The sequence below is a fragment of the Sminthopsis crassicaudata genome, chromosome 4 (assembly GCF_048593235.1).
Source record: "Sminthopsis crassicaudata isolate SCR6 chromosome 4, ASM4859323v1, whole genome shotgun sequence".
Classification (NCBI taxonomy): Eukaryota; Metazoa; Chordata; class Mammalia; order Dasyuromorphia; family Dasyuridae; genus Sminthopsis; species Sminthopsis crassicaudata.
Genome location: NC_133620.1, coordinates 426,617,139 through 426,641,685, shown reverse-complemented (window position 1 = coordinate 426,641,685; position 24,547 = coordinate 426,617,139). Strand labels below are relative to the sequence as shown.

Sequence of the window (24,547 nt, the reverse complement as noted above, 5' to 3'; positions counted from 1 at the left end):
ACTGTTCTTTCGCCCCCACCTTTGTATACCCAGCTCCAGCAAATTGCCTTCACATAATTTAAGAAAAATTAGTGAATGTGCCCATTGCTAGGCAAGACTAGTTGCAATCTAGAGATTTATTTAAATATCTAAGGGCTTTTATGATACACACACACACACATACACACAAACCCCAAAAAAGCAAACAACTAATTAGACTGAAAACAAGTAGCTGCATTAAGCACTAAGTAAACCTGAAAGATAATTAGAAAATACTTACTGTGAAAAACAAAAATGACCCCCAAAAAATATAGAAGCTGGTAGATTTCACTTAACAATATATTTCTATATGAATGTATATATGTACATGTAATTCTCAACTCCCTTCAATTAGCAGCAGAATTAACCATACATGCTCATCTCTTTTTCCAAAGGCTACAAAAGGGACAAAGCTACTATTCAAGGGAAGAGATACCTGATACTTGATTTGCTTTTTAAAGTAACAAAATCCTGGGTCAGGTTCAAAGCAAATGCAAAATAGTATATCAAAAAGATCAAAGATTCATGAAAATACTTCAAGCAACACTAAAGACAAAAAAGAGAGCTTTCAGCTAAATTTCTACACAGAGGACAATTCATATTTTAACAGAATAAAAATAAGAAGTCAACTAAAAAAAAAACTGTACAACTCAGTAACAATTTAACTTTTGAGATACACACACTAAGAATCTCAGAATGTGAAGTCATTTTCTGAAGTCAAAGATCCAGGACTAAGTATAAAGACACACACACACACACACACACACACACACACACACACACACACACACACACACACACACACTCTCTCTCTCTCTCTCTCTCTCTCTCTCTCTCTCTCTCTCTCTCTCTCTCTCTCTCTCTCTCTCTCTCTCTCTCTCTTTTCCCTTCCCTCTCTCCCTCTCCCTCTCCTTCTCCCTCTCCCTTTCCCTCTCCCTCTCTCTCTCCTCTACCTACCACTTAAAATCACTAGTTTCCTTCAGTCACCCAGGTAATCAATCAACAAACATGAATGCAAAGCAACATGAAGCACCATGTTATATGACATTTTTACAGAAAAAGACATAGTCCCTGCCCTCAAAAAGCTCACATTCTAATGAGGGAGAAAACATGCATGTAACTATGTATATACAAGATGCATGTGTGTCTTTGTGGATGCACACAACAGGAAGCACCTCTTAAGGAGAAGGATCTTGAAGGAGACCAGTGACACTGATACACCAGAAGAATAGCAAGAAGACCAGGTAGCAGACTGAAAAGGACTGGAAGGGGAGAGAAGTCTAGAAAGACCAAAAAAGTTGGAAGAGGTGTTTTGTGTTTGACCCTACAAGAAACAGGGAGCTTCTGGAGTTTACCATCTGAAGTGACTAGGGGTAACAAAGTAAGCCTAGAACCAAATCACTGGGGAGAGATCTGTAGCAAAGAGAGCTAGGACCATGAGGCTCTGTCTGTGATGACGAGGGTCTACAGCAGGCAGCTGGTGGTATAAAAAGAGAAAAGAGAAGCTGGGAAAGTAGAAATGGCAAGACCTCATGTCAGGAGATTTGAGATGACTATAGTGAGGAGCCAAGATGTCACCAAGGCTGGGAGCCTGCGGTTTGGAGAGGATGGAAGTGGGCTCCCCAATGTGAGGAAATATGTGGAGACAAAAACAATTTGGAAAGAAAATACTGAGTTTTGTTTTGGACATACTAAGTGTGAGATGCCAAGGGATGCCATCTGTACAAAAGGCAGTTAATGATAAGAGACTAGAACTTGGGAAAGAGACTAAGGCTGGACATCTGGATCTGGGAATCCTCTAAAAAAGAGTTCACAATTGAACCAATGAGAGCGGAAGAGCTCACCAAGTGGGATAAAGACGGAAGAAGAACACTCCAAACCCAGCACCAATACTACTGTGGGAACAGTGTTGGAGGCTGGAGGCCTTTCCCATTTCTTTAGCTGCTAGAGCCTTCCCTTCTATTATCTCCCATCATTGTTCTCCATGTATCTTGTACATATCCACTTATAAATATGCTATCTCCCCTATAAGACTCTGAACTCCTTCAAGTCAGGGACTGCTTTAGGCTTTCTTTATATCCCCAGCCCTTAGGATAGTGCCTGCTTATAATAAATATTTAATAAATAGTTGCTGATCGATTCTTAGAAGTGATTTATCTAACTTGCAGATTAACTAGAATTCACTTTATGACATCCCCAGAAAATGGTCATCTAGATTGTTTGACAGCAAACAGAACTTAGGAGATTTCATGACTAGTTGAGAGTCATGTAGCAAATATTTGGAGCAGGATCTGAATTGAGGTCTTCTTACTCTAAATCTAACATTCTATCTATACACTATACAATGTTGACTCCTAGCTTTGGGACTTTTGCAAATATGAGACAAATTCTGTCCATACTTTTGTTTATGTTGCTGATATATGAATGCTAAAAAGTATACTGTCAAGACAAATCCTTGGGAATTCAAGGAGAGAACTATTCCAAATTTCATCAAAATCATTAATTGTTGTTTTGAGGTTGAATGACTCAACCAATAAATAATGTATCTAACTATACAAATATCTATTCTATTTCTTTCCATATTTTCTACAAGAAGAGCATGAAAGAATTCATCCAATATTTAAATATAGAAAATGTAGACAAACTATATCTGTAGCATCCCCTTTAATCTAATAAGCCAATAACCCTGCAAAAAAAGAAACTTAAGTTGTTCTGGCATGGACAATTTTTGATGATGCTTTCTTGTGATCACTTATTCTACTTCCTTATTAACACATGCCTAATAATATCTTCTAGAATTCTTCTAGGATTCAAAGCTGAACCAGTCTGTACTAGGATGACTCCATTCTCTTCTTTTTGAAAACATTCATCCTTCTCCAATCCTGAGGCAGGTCTTCATGACCTTTCAAAGATCATTTCACTGCTACAAAACTGGAGCTTGATGACTTGAACTTATCAAAAGGTAGCTTTGTACTTTCTATTTCCTAATTGTCTTGACAAATTTGTTAGGCTTTCTTCCCCTCCCTCTTTATAATCAAAAATAATTTTCCTTGACAGAAAAGGAGAAGAAAGTAAGAATCCCTGTCTTCTTAGCTTCAGTTATCCTCAAGTCTTTTTAACATTTGTTCATCCTTAACTTTAGAACTACTGACGTTATTCTTATAAGGATTATGCCAACTTTAAAATATATCCTCCATTATTTATCCTTGTTTCTATATTCTATATGTATTTTTTTAAAATCTAAAGTAGGTGATGAATCTCCTGCACATCCACAAGTCCGTTTTTCTTTCTTGTCCAAATTATTTCTCCTTATATCTTCGAAATTTCATTCCTGAAACGTCTAGACCTTTAAAAATCTACTCTAAAATCCAGTGTGCCTATCAATTAATTAATCACCAAGTAGCTATTAAATGCTTAATATGTGCCAAGCAGTACTGGGGATACAAGTACAAAGAGCTTTTAATCCACTACTCAGCTCCCAATGTTCACTAGTCCTTTTTCTTTACTGTATGACATTCTTTTATGCTCCAACTTCCTGATGTATTGGATTACTTTCTGCTTCTTACTTACCCTTTTTATTGAGGGGTAAGGGAAAGGTTGTTTTCACTTTCAATTCTTCTTACATTTTTAAAGGGCATTTTACCTCTCTGACAACATGAAGCATCCCTCAGTCCCTTATTCCTTCTGTTTTAGGAAGCAAACTAACTTTGACTTTAAGGACAGTATGCAGTAATCTGGCCATAATGGAAAGGCCAAATACAGAACACACTATTTAGAGAAGGGCAAAATCCTCCTTGTTCTACATATTTGCTGGAAGAGAAATCTTCAGACCTCTCTGTTCTTGATAAACAATTCTGAAGGTCAACTCTAAGTTTTTCAGTGGCACATTTTAATGTTTCTGATAATCATTCATTCTTTTCCACAAGCAAAACTATAAGTAAATGGTACAATGGATAAAGCACTAGATTTAGCATCAAAGGATATCAGTTCAAATCATGTATCTGCTATTCATAAACTTTGTGATCACAGTGATCAAATTACTTAGTTCTTTGAATCTGTTACTCATTTTACAAATAAGGTGATTAAATTACATGATCTCTAAGGTCCATATAGTTATACATTTATGATCTTTTAAAGCTGAGGGAAAAAAAAGTTAACTTCTGAAAAATTAAAAACACTAACCTTTGATGTTGGGGTGATAAAATAAAGTGCTTTCATTTGTCTGACAGGCTCACGATTCTTATAAATATTTTCCACAACTAGTAAAAAAAAAAAAAAAAAAAAAAAAGAGAGAGAGAGAAATTTTCTATATATGCTTATGTCTGCATATTCAAATCCTAAAAAAAAAATAAGCATTATACCGTGCTTATTTTATAAAATTAGCATGTAGGCTATAGTATGCTCACCACTTATATAACTCCCTTCAAAATGGTTTACCTCATTTGATAAAAGAGAGCTCTTAAAATGTACAATGAACATAACCAGTGAACCATTAGTAGCATTATTCATTCAATAATCCTTAGATGAGACTGCCTCTTCATTATGAAGGAAAGTTAAGCAGAAGTAATTAGGAGCAAGAAAATGGCTAAAAGACAATAGCTAAAATTGCTAAGCACATGCTGACTGACTGCAAAAATATGCAGTTGCATATTTTATAATATAATAGTTGCAGCAAAATGGGAAGTGTGGAGATGTGAAAAATAGTAAAAGAACAATGGGGGGAAAGTACATTAACAGAAAAAAACTTGTAAAAAAGTTTTTAATTATAACATTTGGTAATGCTGTCTTGAGTAATGATTATGTATCTGGGCATCATTTCTAAAAAATTTTCTTTACATGTCATTAAATAATTTAATACTTTAAAACATGTTTAAATACTAAAGAAAAAAAAGTTACAAGATTATTTCTTTTCAAAACCATGATAACTTTTAGTCTAAAAAGTTCACTTCTAAATTAGTATTGAAAAAGTTTTATGCTGAAATAAGAATACCACACCTTAAAATATGTCACTGGCAAAAAGCCCAGAAACCCTAGCCATAATTAAACACTTAATCAAGCTGACAAGAAAGAAGGGCTATTGTTTGACTTCTCTTTTAAATATGGATATCCGCTTCCTTTCTCCTCTCTTCACCAAATCTAGAAAAGCAAAATATTAATGCAGTCTATAGTTTATCTGGGATCCAACCTCTTAAAGTAAAACTGTGGCTAAATTTACATTATGAGATGAAGAAAGTTTTCAAATTGTACTGAAAACTTAATTTGCTATTTATTCCCAATAATTTAATTGCAAAATCATATTTTAAGTTCAAGTTACTTATTTTGGAGAGTCCATTAGATGTCTCTATTTTAATTTTATCATTGGGAATTTAAAGGGAAATGTTTTTATTTCTGCCTTTATGCTAGACTCTTCTATTTGGGAAAGGGTGAATTAGAAAACCATTATGAAATGCAGTGATAAGTAATAAGAAACACTCATGGAAATACCTGAAAAATGTTTTAAGCTTACATTTTCTACTATGTAAAATGAGTATTTTATTTATTAAATAATATAAATGAAAAATTATGGTTGTTTAACATGTAACAAAATAAGGAACAAACTATTTTCTAAGGAAAATCTTGATGCTATTAAAAATTTTTGATAAATGGCTGGGATGATGGAATAAAACCCTGTTTTAAAGGGCAGTGAATAGGCTGATAGGATAAATGACTTATTAAAGGTCACAAGGCTATTAAATAACAGTTGGCATTAGAACCCAGATGTTTTGAATTTTAGTCAATTGCTCTGATGTTCATAGAAAGTTATGAGCTAAATGTTTAGTTTAAGTACTACAAAATTCTTTATAAATAAATAATATTTATTTTTTCAGTCAAAAAGAAACTGCTATTATCAGGATTGCATATTAAGGAAAGTGTGCACTAATATTATTGTTTTCAAAACTGATTAGTCTTTCTAAGAATATTATATATATTATGAGGCCTATACCTGGAAATGACGTAGAATACTTGAATAGTGTTGAGTTCCATGACAAAGGTAGACTACTATGATTACTTCACTAAGATAACAAAAGATCTGAAGAGGACTAAATAATCTTACAATATTTAAAACAATATGGTAAAGAGGACTACAAGTTACTAAGCTTTATTTTCACCAAGAACAAGAGCTAAGAAACTTAAAATAAAGCACGCAAAGAGTCTGAATTAGGATAGAGTACCTAATAATGAGGGCTATTGGATATTCCAATATTTTCAAGAAAGAATACAAAATTAAAATACTGTATAAGTGTAGTTTTAGCTGAATTAAGTAGATGTCATGATGCCTTGTAATTCTTTGATGATTAATTATCCTTTACATTTTCTTACATCAACTTATTTATTTGGTATACAAATGAATTGAGACTTGACTTCCTGAAAAGCTACTTAACAATTTTAGCTGTCCAAAAGTAGAATGGACAAAAGCATGTAGGATCTTCCTATTTGGAGGTCTTCAAGCTGAATGGTTTGTCAGGTATGTTATCTTGGAGACTCCTTCTGTCTGTTAGTTGGACTAAAAGCAGCTAATTCATTCCAACTCTCAAATTCCCTGTTTCTGAAATCCCAAAGTGTTAATTTTCTAAAAACAAGGTGGGGCTCTTGTATAGAAGCCTAAAACATCTTGACTCTGTTAAATATCTTTCTATGTGGATACCTTCTTGCCATTTCATGCTCAATGTATCTTAAATGGAATTAATCATTTTCTACCCTAAGTACAATACCCCTCCAAATTTCTGTTTCTAACATAGGCACATCATCCTTCCAGTCACTCAGGTTCTAAACCCTGTCATCCATTTTTTCTTACATCAACTCCTATAAATTTGGCTCTATTCTTCCTTTTCATATTTTTCACATTATTCTCCTAAAATATACTTTGTTCTAAAAAAAACTGAATTACTAGCTGCTTCCTCAATTTGACACACTATCTTTTGCCCTCATGCATATAATTAGATTGTTCTCCATGTCTGAAACATGGTCCCTCATAATTGTTATCTTTAAGAATCCTTACCCTTTGTACCTCTGATTGGAAAGTAGAGTTATATATTTCTCCACTTAAGGTGAGGAAACAGAACAGACATCTCCTCAAACATTTCTTAATTTTCCCACTTAGCTATATTCATTTTTAACTTCTTTGGGTCTCTGCTATCCCCCCATAAAAGGTGCACCTCTCCTCTTCCTTTAACAGTTAATTCAGGTAGCACCACAAGAAATGAAGCCTTCTCAGAAGCCCTTAATTGTTCTTTCCCCCTTCAAAAGGCCTCATATTATATTTATTTGTGCACATGTTGTAACCTTGGGAGCAAGTAATATAACATCACAATCCCCCCGTAGTAAAGGAAATCTTTTATGGTAATGGACTGATGAAGAAGACAAATGGTAAAAACACTGCATACCTTCATAAATGCTTAAAACTGTATCCTTTTGGCAATGCAGTATAAGGAAAAGATTCAAAATCTAAAAAAAAAAAAAAGCCCCAACTTTTTAAGTAACAAGTGGCATGCTGGGTATGTATTGAGGCCTGGGGCAAAGTTAAGAGTGGGCAAAATGTTATTGTTTGTCCTTTGTTCTCAAAGAGGACCATGGCATCAGGAGATATGACATGACATACAAGTGAATTAGATTTAGGTGAGAGAAAGTACAAGGTCGACAGCCTCTAACTCTCTTCTGGAACCAATATACAATGGCCAGATACAGATTAATCCAAGTGGATTTCTCCCTAGATGAGGTGGAAGACCTTGGCCTTGTAAAGCTAAGGTTTTTAACAGGTCTCAGACTGAGGCAACTGCCCAATCAGTGAGTAAGCTTAGGTAAGAAAACTTAGCAAAAATAGAGGTTTTATGGATGGGATTCTTAGAGAAAAGTAATTGGGATTTTAAAAGTGGTGCTTGGAAGTCTTTTTTGAGAAGGACCATAAACAGAAGTAAATGCAATGATCCAAAATGAGAAATGGACACTAAACACAGAATTTTCTGCTTTCCCTTCTGATATTTGGGGAAAGAAACAGGTTAAAAGCATTTCCACCTGCACATAATATTTTTTGATTCAGAGAAATTTCCTGGCCTGAACAATGAAATTTGAAAATTGTGGTCTTGAAGAATGAGTAATGGGTTTAGTTAGAAAACCTGGGTTCAAATGCTGGTTCTGCTATTTGCTGAGTGAAGCTGGGTAAGTTACTAGTTACTCTGACTCTCATTTTCTTCATTTCCAATTAATGTCATTTGGACCCATCCTCCCTACCTAAACACACCCATCCCCACACATACACTCACCACATCCCCTCCAATCCCCCACACCCCTCATTCCCACATATACACCCTCTCACACTCCCCACACCTATACTCACACTCTCCCACCCCACTGAACCCTTCTTTATAACAAAGAAAAACATGTAAGCCAAACCAAATTACAAAGACCTGGGTCTGACAATGCACTATTTCTTCAAGTAAAAAATTAAAATAGACACTACTATACTTGTTCAATTTTGAGTATTAGCACAGATACAGAATTATGTAAAACAAATCTGATTATTGTTAGTATGGTGAAAAACATGCCCTTCTTGATGATTATCAATCTCATAAAAATTATATTTAAAAACTTTCAAATTTTTGTAGTAAGACCCAGAAATCTCTCACATGTCTCTCAATAATCAAAGTGGACATCAACATTAGTGAATACTTACCAGTTATACCCTCTGCTAGAAGATCTGTCATCTTACAACATGATGCCAAAAGCTTAGTGGTAAATTCATCTAAAAGCATTATCTAAAAATAAAAATAAATTAAAAATTAAATAACTTATGACCGACCACTAATACAGGATCAAATATTTTCTATTAATCTTATCAATAAAATTCACATAAACTTATAAAAGCATCTATGAAATATGATGGGAAATTACAATGCTGAAATGAAATTTATAGAGCTCTGAAAACTAGCTTTATCTATGCTTGACAATACAGTCTCTGGGAAACTGAATATATATTTTTCCTATTCTATGATTCAAGATGTCTTTAAAATGGCCTTTTTTATTTCCTTATATTTTATATGTAAAAAATCACAGCATTTTGCACATAATAAACACTTTTTAATTCATTCAAACATACATTTTTGCTTATGTTTGGCATCAAATTCCATTAAAAATATAATTGCCAGGTGCAGACACAGTATTAAAAAAACATGCAATTTTTACCTTCCATTCTCCTTCCTTCTTACAATCATCAAGTACTGTTGTTTTTATTTCTGAAAAGAAAAACATAAATTAAAGAAGTCTATATTTTGTTAAAAAAAAAAAAAAACTGATTATACAAGTACAACCTATATCACTGCCTTGCTGCCTTGGGGAAAAGAGAGATAAAGGAGAAAGGGAGAAAAAAATTAAAACTCAAAATCTTATAAAAATGAACATTAAAAATCCACCTTTACTTGTAATTAGAAAAATTATATACCATTAAAATTTTTAAAAGATTGAAAAAATTATACATTTTAATACTTAAAAACACTAAAGTCACTTAAACAGTGGTTCCCACAATATGGGAAATTGTTAATATCGTTTAATAATGACTTTCTAAATGGATTATCGATTCATTTTATTTTCAGTTAAATTATACTTTCAAAGTCGTAATCTGTTAATTAAATAGTAAAACCAAAAGTAAGCAACTAAACCTGGAAAATACTTGTGAAAATATCACCTCATCCCATTTTCCAATTCTCAAAGTAAGAATATTTGCTTTAACAAGAAGATTATGTGATGATCAACTGTGATGGACTTGGTTCTTTTTAAAAAGGAAGTGATTCCAAATTGAAAAAAAAAAAAAATGAGGTGATTCAGGGCAATTCCAATAGACTTGTGATGAAGAGAACTATCTGCATCCAGAAAGAGGACTATGAGGACTAAAAGTAGATCACAACATTGTATTTTCATCTTAACTGTTATTGTTTGTTTTTTCTTTCTCGTGGTGTTTCTTTTTTTCCTCCCTTTTTTTGATCTGGCTTTTCTTGTGCAGCATGATAAATGTGGAAATGTCTAATGTTCTCTCTAAAATGTAATCTTCTCTGTTGAGGTTTTTTGGGGGTCTCTGAAGACAGCCTTTGTTTCAGTACAGTAATCACCATAAATGCAGCTAGGTGTTAAAGTCCAAATCCTTTATTATTTCTTTCAAAGTCTTGTCTCCTTTCCTGGGGCTGGGTTAGCTTTCTTAGAGGCCTATCTCTCTCCTTTGTTCCAAGAGCTTGAGTTCCTGCAGCCAGTCCTTTGACTTCTCTCCAAATCCATAAGTTTGTGCTTCAACCTCCATAAAGGTGGCCGATGGAATGAATCCGTCTCAGCCTCCAAGAGCTTCTAATACACTTATCCTTTCTGGCCCTGAGAGCTTTTTGCTTATATGCTCTACGCTGAGTATAAATCAAACATTTTATCACTAGGAAACCATTATTTGTTGTAGGATTAAAATGCTAAACTAGATTTAACCATAGTCTCCTCAATTCTACTTGTAAGTATCCTTTGTTTCAAGTTCAGAGTTCTGGCCCATAACAGAAATATGTTTAGAACAATTGCACAATGGACCCACATTTAACATCACATACTAAGATAAGATCAAAATGGGTCCAAGATTTAGGCATAAAGAACGAAATCATAAATAAATTAGAGGAACATAGGATAGTTTACCTCTCAGACTTGTGGAGGAGGAAGGAATTTGTGGCCAAAGGAGAACTAGAGACCATTATTGATCACAAAATAGAAAATTTTGATTATATCAAATTAAAAAGTTTCTGCACAAACAAAACTAATGCAAACAAGATTAGAAGGGAAGTAACAAATTGGGAAAACATTTTTACAGGTAAAGGTTCTGATAAAGGCCTCATCTCCAAAATATACAGAGAATTGACTTTAATTTATAAGAAATCAAGCCATTCTCCCATTGATAAATGGTCAAAGGATATGGACAATTTTCAGATGATGAAATTAAAACTATTTCCACTCATATGAAAGAGTGTTCCAAATCACTATTGATCAGAGAAATGCAAATTAAGACAACTCTGAGATATCATTACACACCTGTCAGATTGGCTAAGATGATAGGAGCAAATAATGATGAATGTTGGAGGGGATGTGGGAAAACTAGGACACTGATGCATTGTTGGTGGAGTTGTGAAAGAATCCAACCATTCTGGAGAGCAATCTGGAATTATGCACAAAAAGTTATCAAAATGTGCATACCCTTTGACCCAGCAGTGCTACAACTGGGCTTATATCCCAAGAAAGTACTAAAGAAGGGAAAGGGACATGTATGTGCCAAAATGTTTGTGGCAGCCCTTTTTGTAGTGGCTAGAAACTGGAAAATGAATGGATGCCCATCAATTGGAGAATGGTTGGGTAAATTATGGTATATGAATGTTATGGAATATTATTGTTCTGTAAGAAATGACCAACGGAAGGAATACAGAGAGGCTTGGAGAGACTTACATGAATTGATGTTGAGTGAAACGAGCAGAACTAGGAGATCATTAAACACTTCAACAATGATACTGTATGAGGATGTATTCTGATGGAAGTGGATATCTTCAATATAGGGAAGAGCTAATCCAATTCCAATTGATCAATGATGGACAGAATCAGCTACATCCAGAAAAGGAATACTGGGAAATGAGTGTAAACTGTGAGCATTATTATTATTTTTTTTTTGTTTTTGTTTTTCTTCCCAGATTATTTTTACCTTCCGAATATAATTCTTCCTTTGCAACAATAACAACAACAAAATTCGATTCTGCACATATATATTGTACCTAGGATATACTATAAGATATTTAATATGTATGGGAATGCCTGCCTCGAGGGGAGGGGGTAGAGGGAAGGAGGGGAAAAACTCGGAACAGAAGGGAGTACAAGGGATAATGTAAAAAAAAAAAAATTTTACCTATGCATATGTACTGTCAAAAAATGTTATGATTATAAAAATTAATAAAAACATTGAAGGAAAAAAAAGAAGAATTGCACATATTTAACTTATATTGGACTGCTTGCTGTCTAGGAGAAGGTGAAGGTGGAAGAAAAGGAGAAAAATTTGGAACAAGGTTTTGCTGGGGTGAACACTGAAAACTCTGTATGTATTTTAAAAAATAAAAAGCTATTATTAAAAAAAAGAATATTTGCTCTAGATAATACAAATGGACACAAAGAAACTAATTCCAACAAATCTAAACTATTATAAAGTAGACAAAGCATCACTATAATTTTCAACTGACATTAGCATTTAAAAATACATACATTGTAATATGTGAATTAGAAAAAGGCTACTGGGAAAAGATTGAACTGGGAGACTTGGATTTTAATTTTAATTACTTTTTAATAGAAGTGAGAGATGTGAGACAGTTTCCTTATTTGTAAAATGACAATATCTATCTTGCTATTCCCCAAGATTTTTGTGCGAATCAAATAAGATAACTTAACAATGTTTTCTTATGTTATGTATTAGTGTCTCTATTTTTTCCACTTCACTCAAATCTTTATTATGATTAAAACCTGGATTCAAAAAATTATGATTGTCAGGTTTCCAATAATAATGATGTACTTGGATGATATTGGAGAGAAGGCAGGTAGACTTGAAAATGTATGCTAAGATATAAATATAAATAAATGGCTGGAGACACACCTTCTGTTAATTATTTAGAGGGTTAAAATGGGTATGCATTTAAATAAATGAAATAAATAAAATGGCACAAAACTGGGCAGTTCAAAGTAATAAGTACATAATTGTAGGGAATTAAACCCAACTTGATTATTTTTTCAAAAACTGCCTAAATTCCAGGGAACTATTATGTTTATCTAATTATAGTTGACCACAAAACAGAGAAAGCATCTTTAAAATGACATATCTTTAAATGGAAAATAAATAAACACACACATATTTATATGGGGAGAGAGGGGGTTACAATACACAGAGGAAGGAAAGGAAAGAGTTAGAATTAACAGATGGTAACATAAGAGGCTAAAGAAAACAGTCAAGAGTGAGCTGCAAGTAAAAAGGATCTGCTTCCTTTATCTTATAGTAAGAATCTGTAATACAAGACTTATCTTGCTTATGGCAATTGTTGGGAAAACTGCTGCAACTGTTTCTGCTGCTACTATGGAGACCAGCAAGACTTAAACTGTCTATGGTAATAAAACAAGTAAAAGCCACAAGGAGGTTTTATGAAAGCTAGATTAGAAGATAAGTCCAACTATTTCCAGATCAGTATGTCCCATATCTTTTATTGTTTGACAATGGGGGATTGGGCATAGAAATGAACAGAAATAAATAGGGTTGCATAGAATGAGTAGGCTTTGTGGTCTATGTTGCAACTCATAAATGGATGCTAGCATAAGCATAGTTATATTTTTTTATTTTTTATTCTGTGTTAAAAGAAAAGTGGGAAATATTCGTGTTAATGTATATTGTCTCTGTTGTTACTTTTATATTATATATGGCACACTATATAATGCCATCCACAGTTCAATAGTTGTGAAAAACATTCTAAAAATCCTAGTGATCAGAGCAGCAAACTTCTAGACAAGGGGGCTCTTTCTGGTCCTTGTGATAAACATTTTTCCGGGTCAAGAGCCCATTATTCCTTATGCCATAGTTTTAAAACCAAATCCCATTTTTAAACATTATCTATTTAGCCACCTGTTTGTTTACTTCCCTTATCTTTATCCTTTTTCAAGACTTAATCTTCAACCTTAAAAGGAATGAAAATACCACTTATATCCCCATTTTCTTTATCTTATCTAAGAAAATTGAATTGTTCTACTATGAAATTTATCTAACAACTATCACTGGTTTTGGATTGCTAAAAGCAAGTAAAGCTCATATGTAAGAATAGCCAATTGTGATGAGTTAGTTTCTCAAGGATGTAATGATTCAAAAGAAACATCTAAATGGGTGAGCAATATTTATGTTGTTATTGAAATGCTTTTTTTATTATATATAAACTTTAAAATATTTTATATATCTATCTTCTTTGAGATTTTTTCAGTTTTTAAATATCCTTCTTTTTAATGTCACCCAAAGTTACATGCCATACTATGTCTTTTATAGACCTACAATTATCTTCTCTGATTTGTTATAAAGGGAGGTAATGAGCACCTATGGAATACCTACTATGTGTCAAGTACTGTACTAAGTACTTTACATATATTATCTCATTTGATCTTCATAATAACTCTAGAAGGTAGGTATTTTTATAGCTGAGCAACCTGAGGCTAATAGGTTGTGACTTGCTCAGGTTCCCATAGCTGGGCAGTGCCTAAGGGGAGAGCCATCCCAACCTGAGGCCCAGCACATGATTCACTACATTACCTAGCAGTCTCTGAAAAAAAAAAAAAAATCCCTTCTTTTCTGCTTTCCCCCCAAACATCTCCCCAGCTCCTATTCTAGGCCAGAACTCTGAAACCAGGATTGTTACAAGGTGTTAAGTCAGTGGAATTGATAAAGACAATGGTAGTTCAGTACATGTACTTAGTACTTAATATTGTTCCACAAGATTCACACCTATAAGAGAGCATATAAGCTCAGACAAACTCAGCCAGAATCAGAACTGGAAGCCAGGGACCATGGGGGCAGTCCTCCTGCCTCCCTTACAGAAACCAAGACATATTCAAGAGGATCTTAAGAAGCTGGCAGAGGACACAAAGGACTGGCGGCAGGAGCTCAAGCTCTTGGAACCAAGGAGAGAGAGAGAGATGGGCCTCTAAGAAAGCTAACCTGGCCCCAGGAAAGGAGACAAGACTTTGAAAGAGATAATAAAGGATTTGGACTTTAACACCTGGTTGTACTTGTGTGTGTGTTATTGAACTGAAAGGAAGGCTGCTCACAGAGACTCCAAGAAAACCTCAACAGAGAACACTACAAGCTCCCATAACTCTTCTCTCACTGGTCATTCCACACACATTTACTGAGCACTGACTATACTAAGCATTCTGGGGATGTGAGTTCCTGTCCTCCAGGAGCTAGAGGGAGAGACAGGACATTAACTCAAAACACATTAACTTATGTTGTGATGTTATGACAGATAAATGCCAAGTGAGTGAAGTATACAGAACCCTACTGATGCCTGGGCATTCATGGAGGGAAAAAAAAGCTAAAGGACAGAGCTGGAAATGTATATGGGGTGGCAAGGGGAAATGACTATACTAGTTTGGCTGGAGCTGAAAAGAAAGAAGGAAGATTAGTTTGGAAAAATATGCTAAGAGTCTTTATTCAATGATTATGGACACATACCTAAAAAAAGGCAGAAACAACAACACCAAAAAAAAATCTCATATATACTAAAATGATAATATAATGACACATTAATAATTTCTGTAAAACTACAATATTTGATATAATAGCTAGCATTTTATATAGTACCTACAATGTGTCAGGCACAGTTTCAAGTGCTTTATAAATGTTATCTCATTTGAATGTTCTAACAACTTCTAACAATGGCTGTTGCTATTATTATCCCCATTTTACAGATGAGGAAATTGAGGGAAATAGATTAAGTGACTTGTCCAAGGTAATATGGCTAGAAACTGCCTAAGGCTGTCTTCCCATCTCCAGGGCCAGTGCTCTATCCACTATGCCATCCAGCTGCCTTGATAAGTCTGGTACCTTTACCCTCTCAATACAAACATGATCCGGGCTTGGTGACACATGTACAGTTATCCTAGGTACCAGAGAGGCAGAAGCCAAGAGGAGTTCTGAGCTTTAATGGACTAAACCAACTAGGAAACTAAGCCCTTTGGAGCAGAGGACCCCTACATTACCTATAGAGGGGGAAACCTGGCAAGGTTGGAAACAGATTCAAAGTTTCCATGCAGTAATAATCCTACTAATGAATTAAGATTGTGGGAAGCCCCTAAACTTCTAAGTTAGGTGAGACAGAGAGACCCAGCCTTAAAAAAAAAAAAATACATGTAGCTCTATGTTAAATATATTATAACAGGTTATTTGTCTTTTCAGAGAGTCTCAGAATTGGAAGGGAATTCAGTAGCATGACATATTAGAAAGAGCATGGATTTAAAGGACATGTGTTGAAATCTTGGCTATGTGCTCAGCTGTGTGACCCTGGGCAAATCACTTCACTTATCTGGGTCTTAGTTATCTCTTGTTTAAAAAGTCCAGATGACTTCTGAGGTCTCTTCCATGCTTTAAACTCTTTAAATCCAACCTACATCTCAACAAGAAACATAAATTCTAGAATTCTAGTGTGGAGGCGCTGCTAATGGAGACAACTTCCCCTTTAAGAGAGAGCTTTTTGCTCCTTCTGCTTAAACATCACTACTTAGTTCATCCTAGCACTGTAAGGAATGATCTTCAGGCTCCTTGTTACTCTTATTGACCCTTTCAGGATCAATATCAATTCAGCTGATCAATACCCTTCCAGAAATGTAGGTACCTATAACTTCACTGAGTAGGGCAGATGTGTTCTGATCAAGGCAGAGTACGAGGGATCTTTCCTTCTGAGACTTGGACATTACACTCTTCTTAGCTTGAGTTGATGGCTTTTTAAATTGTTACTTCATACTGGTGATTCATACTGTTAACAATAGCTACAATTATATAGTACCTTAAAGTTTGCCGACTTATTGTACTCCCACATACAACTCCTTTGATTTTCACAATCACTGTGTGCTATTATTATCTCAATTTAATAGAAGAGCAAAAAGTGAGGTGGAGAGGTTAAGTGCCTTGCTAAGTGTCTCAGACAGGATTTGAACTCGTCTTTCTGATTGTCCAAGGCCAGCATTCTTAGTCGTTGTGCCACCTAGCTGATGCTGTGATCCATTAAAACCTTCAGAACTTTTTTATTAATTGTGTCCTAATCTTAGAATTTGATATAAATTTCATTCTATTATATCTGGGTTGGTGCAGTTTGAGATATTTATATTTTGGAATCCAGTTATGAAACTTGTTAGCTATCCCTACCTATGATCAAATATTTGCAAAGTGCTCAACATAGCACATGGTACAAAATAGGCATTTAATAAATACTTGTTCTCTTCTTTTCTCCCTTGCATCTAACTTTTTTGTCATCTACAATCTGAGCAGATATTTTATCCCTTTATCCAAGAAAATGATTAATATCAGAAAGAAAACTTGATTCCACAAAAGTAAATGGCATGCTAATAAGGAAATTATACCACTCAGAACATTATTTTTAAATAACAGCTATAAAATAACAACTATATTGAAGACAAATAACTTTTTAAAGACTTAAGAATTCTGAATAACACAATGATTAAATGTTCAGTCACACATCTTCAAAGCCTTATGATGAAAATGTTATTCACATCCTGACAGAAAAAAAAAGAACTCAGGTTACAGAGTAATATATACATTTTTTGGACATCAGAAATGTGATAATTAGCTTGACCATACATAATTGTAGATAATTGTTACAATATTTTTATTTTTAGTGTTTTCATGGGGGAGGGGTGATGGGAGAGAGACAAAAATATTAGGTTTTTTGTTCATTAAAAAGTAAATTAAAAATAAAAAATGTATATAGAACATAGCTAAGTGGGATTTTTTTCAAAATATACTAAAAATAGTATAAATTATTCACTAGTTTCCCACAATACTGTTTTAAAAAATAAGTACTTATGGAAAACAGGAACATTTGCTTCTATCAGTGAATTATAAAAAGAACATTATTTTCCTTATCTTTAAAAAAAAAAAAAAAAGGGATAGGAACAGGAAGCTGCTAGAAAGTTCTAAATATTTATACCTGTGCCCCATGAATCACCAGATAACTCCAACATTTAAGAAGTTTTTATTGATTTATGAATGTAGTAATTTAAAAAAATATAGAATACTTGATACTTAGTATGAAGAAATACTTGTAAAATGGGTACTTTCTAAATAATTCATCTTTACTAAAAGATTATAACGTGGAAATACAAAAATATAATCAAAACAAAATCCTTCCTAAGTAATGGCGGAAAAAAAGGAATGGGTGAATATCAGCAAAGATTTCACCATTTGAGCTGAATCTTGAAGGAAGTCAGAGAAATTAAGAGGAAGAGATAAGGAGAGAGAATATTCTACATGTGCAGGTAACAGTCCGTGCAAAGGAACAGAGATGGGAGATTCAGTATCATGGTCAAGGAGTAACATGTAGGCAAGTGTAGGAATGGCAAAAAATATAGAGTTTAAAATATAAAAGAAAAAAATAGGAAAGGGGCTAGTTGTCAGGGACTTCAAGTATTAATGGACTTTCTTTAATGTGTGATCCTAGTGGTAACAGAGATTCATTGTAGCTTACTAACTGAAGTGACATAGCACTTTTAAGATCACTTTTAGGAGCTCTTAAGAGCAAGACGAATTGGAATAGGAAGAAGTCTGAAGGAGAGACCAGTTAGAAGGCTATTGCAATAGTCAAGAGCTGATAGAGGTAAGGCTGTGACTGGGAATGAAACAAAGGAACATAAGCAGAGAGTTCTGTGAAGAAAGAAATACCAAGATTTGACAACAGACTGAATGTGTGGGATGGGTGAGGAGTAAAGGAAGGAGGTGTCTAGGAGCTTGGTGAACAAAGGAACAGCAGGAACAGGGAAGTCAGATCTCTCACAATTCCCCTTCCCTCCTCTCACAAGTCCTCTCTCACTCAGGTCCTCCATATCTCTTCCTTATCACTATCAGGGCAGACTTTTGGTTTGTCTCCCAAATTTAAGTCCTTCCTTTCTCTAATCCATCGCCCATGTAGCTGCCAAGCGATTTTCCTAAAGTTTATATCTGGCCATATCACCCCCTTCTCAACAAGCTACAATATTCCCCTAATGCCTCCAAAGGGGAAAAAAATTATATCAATTCCACTGTTTGGCATTTAAACTTTTCATAACTGGTTACCAACTTTGCATTCTTCTTACATTTTACTTCCCCTTCTAAGAACTCTATAATTGTGCTTTGAGACATCAAGGTAGCACAGGGCCTACAATCTGGAAGACATGAGTTCAGATCTTACTTTCATACTTATAAGTGGTGTGATTCTGGAAAAGTCACTGAAAGGCTATTTGCCTCAGTTTCCTCAACTGGAAAATGGGGACAGTACCTACCTTCAAGGGTTATTGTAAGGATCAATGAGATACTTGGAAAGTATTTAGTACAGGAAAGCCTGGCACATAGTAAGTACTACATGAAACCTTATTTCCTTCTCACTTCCCTACTCAAACTGACTTGCTTGCTGTTTCTCAAATATAATACTGAATTTCCCATCTCTGCTCTTTGTACCATGTCTGGGATACTCTTTCACCTCAACTTGATCTAATATGTTTCCTGACTTCCTTCAAGACTCAGATAAAATCCCACCAATGTGAAATGGTCTCTCCAGCCAGAGATGCCTTCCCTTTAAAAGATGGCCCCTTTGTTTACCCAGCATATATGTACTTAATAATTTACCTGCTGTCTCCACCAGGTCCTTGAGGACAGGAACTGAGCTTGGATTTCCTTGGATTCTGCATAGGACATTGCTTAATAAAGGCTGCCTGCCTACAAACATGTCCATATCTTCCTCAATCTCAAAAATCCCTCACTTTGCTCCTCCACCTCCACTAGCTATTGTTCTCTCTCCCCCTTTCTCCCTCTCTCTCCCTTCTGATAGTTTCTCTGTGTGTCTATCTGTCTTCCCCCCATCCCCAGCTAAACTGAGAAAAGTTATTTTTTTCTCTTTGAGAAGGATCACTTTTTGTTCCTCTACTTCATTTTCCGAGTTTCTTGACTCTCTTAAAGTCTGGCTTCAAACCTCATAATTCAACTGACACTATGTTCTCTGAAGTTACCAATTATCTCTTAATTGCCACATCTGTTTTTCCTCAATCCTCATTCTTCTTGACCTTCTTAAGTCTTTAACAATCAATTACCTTGACCTTGATACTCTTTTCTCTCTAGGTTTCCTCATATTCAATAAGTTGCCAGATCTCTACATCTCTCATGAATTTTCTTTTTTCCTCATAATCACTACCTTAGTTCAGATAATCTATCTATTACACAGACTACCACAATAGACTCCTGAATTTCCTTAAATCTCCTTTTTCCAATTATTCTCTTATCCAAATGTCAATAATATTCTTAAAGCACGTTTGACCATGTCATTCCCCATCTTAATAAACTCCAAAAGGATGTCTCTAATATTTCCAGGATCAAAGCTAATTCCTTAAAAAGCCAGTCACTTATTTACTTTTCAATCACATACAATTTAGAGGAAGAGCAGACAACTTTCGCCAGAAATTCAGCTGTGAAACTGGCTTACTTGCAGTTTCTTATACACAAAATGTTGTTTTCTGTTCTTATACCCAGAGTATACTCACTTTTTATTTCTGCCTAATAATTCCTGGAATGCTTCAAGTGTTCCCTTCTCCATCTCCTTAAGGACTTTTCTTGATTTGCTCAAAATGATACTGATGCCCTCCCCACCTCAAAATTAATTATTTATTTCCTCTAGGATAGATGACACAGTTATTCATTGTCTTATTCAGACACTGAATTTGGCAAAGTCAGGGAAACTTGATTTCACAAACTGACTCTTATGTGACCCTGAGAAAAGTCACTTAACTTTAGTTTTGTCAGTTGTAAACTGGGGATAGCATTCGGCTCACAGGGTTTGTGATACCAAATGAGATAACATATATAAAATGTTCTGAAAGTCTCAAAGTGCTATGTAAATATTACTTATTCTAAAATACGAATCTGGCATTTAAAGCCTGATAAAAACCTGGCTCCCACCTATTTTCCAGACTTATATCCTATGAATCCCTTCAACAATACACTCTACATTCCAATCGCTCTGGCTCGTTTCCTGACTTCACATGCATCTCCTTGGCTTTGTTCGAGTTGTCTTCCATGTCAAGGACACTCTCCCTCATCTTTTTGGGTGAGGGAGTTTCCTATGTTCAGTGGAGTTACTAGACTTTCCATGAATCCTTTCCTCACCCTGCCAGTTTTATGTACTTTGCTCCCTATATGTACATATATACACTGTACCACACTCCCCTTTTTGTGTCCTATTTTACCTGGCACATAAGTTTCTTAGAATGCACTATTACTATTATACCAGACCTCAAGTTACTTTCAATTCAATTAGGTCAACTGATAACAGCTCCTTCTCTCTACTTTGGTGCTGTTCCTTTTCCAACTTATCAGGCTTAGATGTGGGGCAACAGTGTGAATGAATGACCTCACTGGTGACACAGCAGCACATCAACAAATGGCACATCAGCACAGGCCAGTCTAGTCAGTCAACAAGCATTTATTCATTAAGTACTTGTTGCTGCCTGGCACAATTCAAAAGCTGAGGGTGGGGGAGTGGTGGAGAGGGTGCAAAAGGGGAAGGAACAGTTCTGCAGAGGCAGCAGCCAACAGGGCATGTCACCAGCTCACTTTAATCTTGGTGGAAACCAATTTAATCTCATCTCAGAAAAATATTTAGGAATCAAGAGGTTTTGATCATGTGTATATGTATGTATGTATGTATGCATGTATATACATACACACAGAGACACACAACAGACACACACACAATAAATTTCCATGTGTATATGTAAGTGTAAATATTTGTAATAATCTATATACAAATCTGCACATATACACACACAGCTATTGCTTTTTAACACAGTATCTTCTCTGTAATTACATATTTACATATATATGTGCATATCACAAAAATAGATATACATGCACATATATTTATATGCACATACTACATGCACATTTATTTATGTATCTGTATAAAACAGTCTTTTCTCTATTCCTTACTCCATCTCCTTGGAGCTATATTGTGTATACATGTATAAACACATAAATATAATATATACACACAAATGTAATATATGTATATAAATATAACGTGTATATATTAATAAACAAACCATCTATACATGTGCCTTGTGCATATTCATGTGTGCAGTGCATATGTAAGTAATTATAGATATACACCGACATACAATAATCTAAACATATACACACATATATTTACTTGTCTGTGTGCAAACCAGCCAAAAAAGTCTTTTCTCTGCTCCTCACTTCATTTCCTGGGAGCCTGTGTGTACGTATGCACACACACATATAATATATAAATAGTATACACATATAAGTGTAATATAATATATATGTATATTATATATATATAAAGTAATTATAGGGATAGATTGACATACACGTACACACATTTATTTCTGTCTGTACAAACCAGCCAAACAGGTCTTTTCTCTGCCCCTCACTGTCTCCTTGTTGCCTATAGATGTGCATATATGTATACATATATAAATATATGCACGTATAAGTGTAATACATTGTATATAAATATAAGTAAATAAACCATGCATACATGCACACATGTGTATATACACACCGACACAGTGCATACATGCAGTGCACATATACGTAATCATAGATATACACTGACACGCTATGCACGCACACGCATACATTTACTATGTCTGTCTGTACAAAGCAGCCAAATGGGGCTTTTCTCTGCACCTCACTCCGTCTCCTCGGAGCCTACATGTGTGATATATCTAGAGGGTCCATGTGCGCGCGCGCACATATATACAAATACACAGGTGAGGGGGCGTGCGCGCGCGCACCACAGGAGGAGAGGATGCCCGCCCAGGACAGAAAACATTTTCATACTGGGGAGCCACAGACCCGGGCTAACTTCCCGGCCGCGCCCCGCTCAGGACGGCGGGCACCCCGGCCCCAAAGCCGGACTGCGAGAGGCGGGAGCCGGGGCAGGGGGCGGAGTGTGGACGGGGCCGAGGCAGAGCCCCCAGCGGGAGGCCCGGGGCGCCGCCCGAGACGTACGAGGGGCCGTGCCCCGAGAAGAGCAGGGGAAAGGGGAGGGTCCCGAAGCAACAAGTAGCTCCCCCCACCCCACCCCGCCCGGGACGCGGACCAGAAGGAGGTCCGGGCGGCCCCGCGGCACTCACTCTGCCACACGATGCTCTTCAGCCCCCGCTCCTCCGCTGGCGGCGCCATCTTCCTTTGCGAATCTCTGCGGGCCGCGGCCCCAACCAACCTCCGGTCCCGGGAAGGAACGGAGAACCGGACGGACTGACGGGAAAGCCCCGCCCCTCTGTTGGCGTCACTTGAGAACGCCCCGCCTCCAGCCTTTCTGGCCCCGCCTCACGACGTCATCGTGCCAGGAAGGTTTTTTTCCCTCCCTCCGAGGTTAAGGCTCTGCCTCTTGGGTGGGGATCTCCGATGAGGGAGAGTGGAGCGCCCCCTAGAGGGAGGCGTTTTCTTCTGGAGCCTATTATCTTTTGATGCTTTGTGAATCTGCGCTTACAATAACAAGGATAGAGGCCGTGAGTAGAGCGCTTTGCAGCCATGATCTCACCTGATTCCACAGCAGCCCTTCGAGAATGGATGCTCCAAGTATTACCCCCATTTTACAGGTGAAGAAACAAGCTCAGAGTGACGTAAGTTGCGGTAGGATTTGAACCCATTTGATGAGGCCCTGCAGTGTTGGCGCAGGGCCTTGCCTCAGAAGGTACTTCCTTCAGTGTCTGCAGTTTCGTCCCACTCCCCGGGCTGTCCGTCCCGCTGCCGCCTGAACCATGTGATCCGTGGAGTCATGGACTCCAAGCTGTTTCATTCATTCAGTTTCACCCTCAGCTTTACAAGGTCTCTACCTCCAGCCATTGATCGTTCCACTCTGTCCAATGCAAACTGGTCATATTTCAATGAGAAGCATTTCCAGGGTCGGTGGTGGGAGTGTTTGCTGTGAAATTGATGGCAAAGAGTGTTGAAGGGATGGAAAAAAATCCCTTCAATTTAATCGTTTGTAACACGCTTACTAGAGAGGGGTAGCAGTTGCATCTTGGCCGAGTGAGCGGGAACTGAAGTTTAAATGCGACCGGCCTGTATATGAATCCTGAGGCTGACACCTACTAGCATGTTCCTTCTCTCGGAGCCTCCCTTTCCCCATCTAGAAAATAAGAAGACTATGGATGTCAACTTCTTCATCTGTAAAATGGGACCACTGAACTAAAGAATATGGCTAACATTCCTTCTGACTCTACGTTCCTGTGATTCTATGGTTTGTTAAGGACCCTTACAACTTTAAATCCTATAATTTCTCTTTCACTAATTTGAATTTCTCCAGAAGAGATTCACTCTCTTTGGTCTCTCCATTAAAATGCTAATTTTCTAGAGATAAGAAGCGGGGTGAGTCGGTCCGAGCGGCTAGTTCAGATTCTTTGACAGTTACATCAGGGAAGGCAGAGGGGAGGGGGAGGGGGCGAATAGCCCTTAGATTATGGTCGGACCAGGGAATTTCAGAACTCTTTGACAACCCCCAGAATTCTTGGTACATTTGTGGATAATGGCAAGGTCAAAAGTGTGACCATCTTGCTGTGTGGCTGAGGTGGGCTGGAGGTTTGTAGGTTGAGGGACTGAGTAGTGAGGGTATTTAAGGGAATCTCCTTCAAATACCCTCACCACTCAGATCCTCAACCTACAGAATGAAGATAGGAATTGAAAAGG

The 24,547-nt window shown here is 36.3% G+C and overlaps 1 protein-coding gene across 1 annotated transcript in view; it reads right to left on the bottom strand.

Annotated features, from left to right (window-relative positions):
• The window catches only part of STXBP3 (syntaxin binding protein 3), a 55,059-nt gene extending 31,901 nt beyond the window's left edge, over positions 1 to 23,158 (bottom strand). Inside the window, exons 1-4 of the mRNA XM_074262856.1 lie at positions 22,990 to 23,158; positions 9,238 to 9,287; positions 8,729 to 8,810; positions 4,201 to 4,277 (exon numbers count right to left, since the gene is read on the bottom strand). Coding sequence (XP_074118957.1) covers positions 4,201 to 4,277; positions 8,729 to 8,810; positions 9,238 to 9,287; positions 22,990 to 23,038 — 258 coding nt within the window. The 5' untranslated portion in view covers positions 23,039 to 23,158. The remainder of the gene's footprint in view (positions 1 to 4,200; positions 4,278 to 8,728; positions 8,811 to 9,237; positions 9,288 to 22,989) is intronic.
• Between the last annotated feature and the right edge of the window lie 1,389 nt (positions 23,159 to 24,547).